The sequence below is a fragment of the Echinops telfairi genome, unplaced genomic scaffold (genome assembly GCF_000313985.2).
Source record: "Echinops telfairi isolate 266 unplaced genomic scaffold, ASM31398v2 ScPeMD7_7469;HRSCAF=8507_0, whole genome shotgun sequence".
NCBI lineage: Eukaryota > Metazoa > Chordata > Mammalia > Afrosoricida > Tenrecidae > Echinops > Echinops telfairi.
Window position 1 is genome coordinate 96,911,684 of NW_022111372.1, and position 1,301 is coordinate 96,912,984.

At 34.1% G+C, this 1,301-nt stretch overlaps 1 protein-coding gene across 1 annotated transcript in view; it reads right to left on the reverse strand.

The window, feature by feature from the left end:
* The window catches only part of MATR3 (matrin 3), a 23,825-nt gene that overhangs the window by 2,997 nt on the left and 19,527 nt on the right, over window positions 1–1,301 (reverse strand). Inside the window, exons 12-13 of the mRNA XM_004697019.3 lie at window positions 1,221–1,298; window positions 1–271 (exon numbers count right to left, since the gene is read on the reverse strand). Of these exons, the coding sequence (XP_004697076.1) occupies window positions 1–271; window positions 1,221–1,298 (349 nt within the window). The remainder of the gene's footprint in view (window positions 272–1,220; window positions 1,299–1,301) is intronic.

The following is a 1,301-nucleotide window of genomic DNA, read 5'->3' on the forward strand; positions in this document are numbered from 1 at the left end:
TTGTATCTTTGTTGGGATCATCAGCATTCTCAGCAGATTCAGCGCCTGTCTCTGTACTTTCCTCGTTTTTAATTCCATTTTCCAACGCTGCCTCATTTTCTTGATCAAGTTCCTCGATCTTGTCCACCTTAATTTCAACCAAACCATCATAATTTTTGTCACCAGATTTAAATGCCATGCCCGATTTACGAAGTTTCTGAAGTTCCGAATCTTCCTCATCACCAACCTCATCTAGAGTGACAAAACCTTCCATACTCCCTGGGAAACGACGCTGTTAAAAAAGACAAATTTACTCTGCAACAATTATCCGGCAGCATCCCTTCCGTTTGTTTTACTTGAAGGGAAAGGGATGGCGTCTTTGTCTTTATTCTCTCTCCAAAAAAAAAATAAGTGAAAAGACTTATTTTGTCCCCCACAAATCACTGGTGACACTTCAATACCTTAGGTTGATTCTTTTAATAAAAGTAGTTTGATGCCTTTTGCAAGAACCTCACAATATAATAAATGGCCTTTTTAGGGAACAGTGTAGTGGTTAAGAAATCAAGTTCTAGAGTCCAATTGTCTAGGTTTAAATTTTGGCTCTGCAATTTACCAACTGCAGAACCTAAAGTTTTGGACTTCTCCATGACTTTTTGAAATGGGCTAATATCTTATCTGCCATATTACTAACAGACCTTAGAAAATTTGTAGCATGGAATAAATACTCCTTAATTATCAGGATGAGAAGTTATTATCTTACTATTACTTATAGTGTATTTACACCTATATACACATACTATTTATATTCACGGCCTAAGCAGCTTTTATGTGACCTATTACCTAATGTAAGTTTGAAAAGTTATTAATAATATTTGATGAAGTTTACATTTCTCAAGTTCAAAAAAACTCCAACTTTTGAAAGAGCAGCCAATTGTTTATGAGCATCTTGGGCCAATTTATTACAAAGTGATATATCATCTTTTAAAAGCAGACTATACTACAAGGCGATCAGTACTTAGAAACTTCCACAACATAGAATTGTATGAGTTACTAACTTCGTAACTAAAGAACTCCCATCCAGCATTGACTTTTTTTTTGCAAAGTTTAATTTAATCTATTCATTGCAGAGTTTACATTATTGCTTATACCTGATGACTTTATCTAATTACCTTTCCTTAATCTAATTTTGCTAGGGTAAATAATTCAAAGCATGTATTAAAAATTGAGTATAAAATCTTTACCTTTTTAAGTCTTTTCTTTGCTGAAGAACTTCCATCTTTTTTCACAGTTTTGTCCGAAGGGTCCTTTTTCCCATCAGAAGC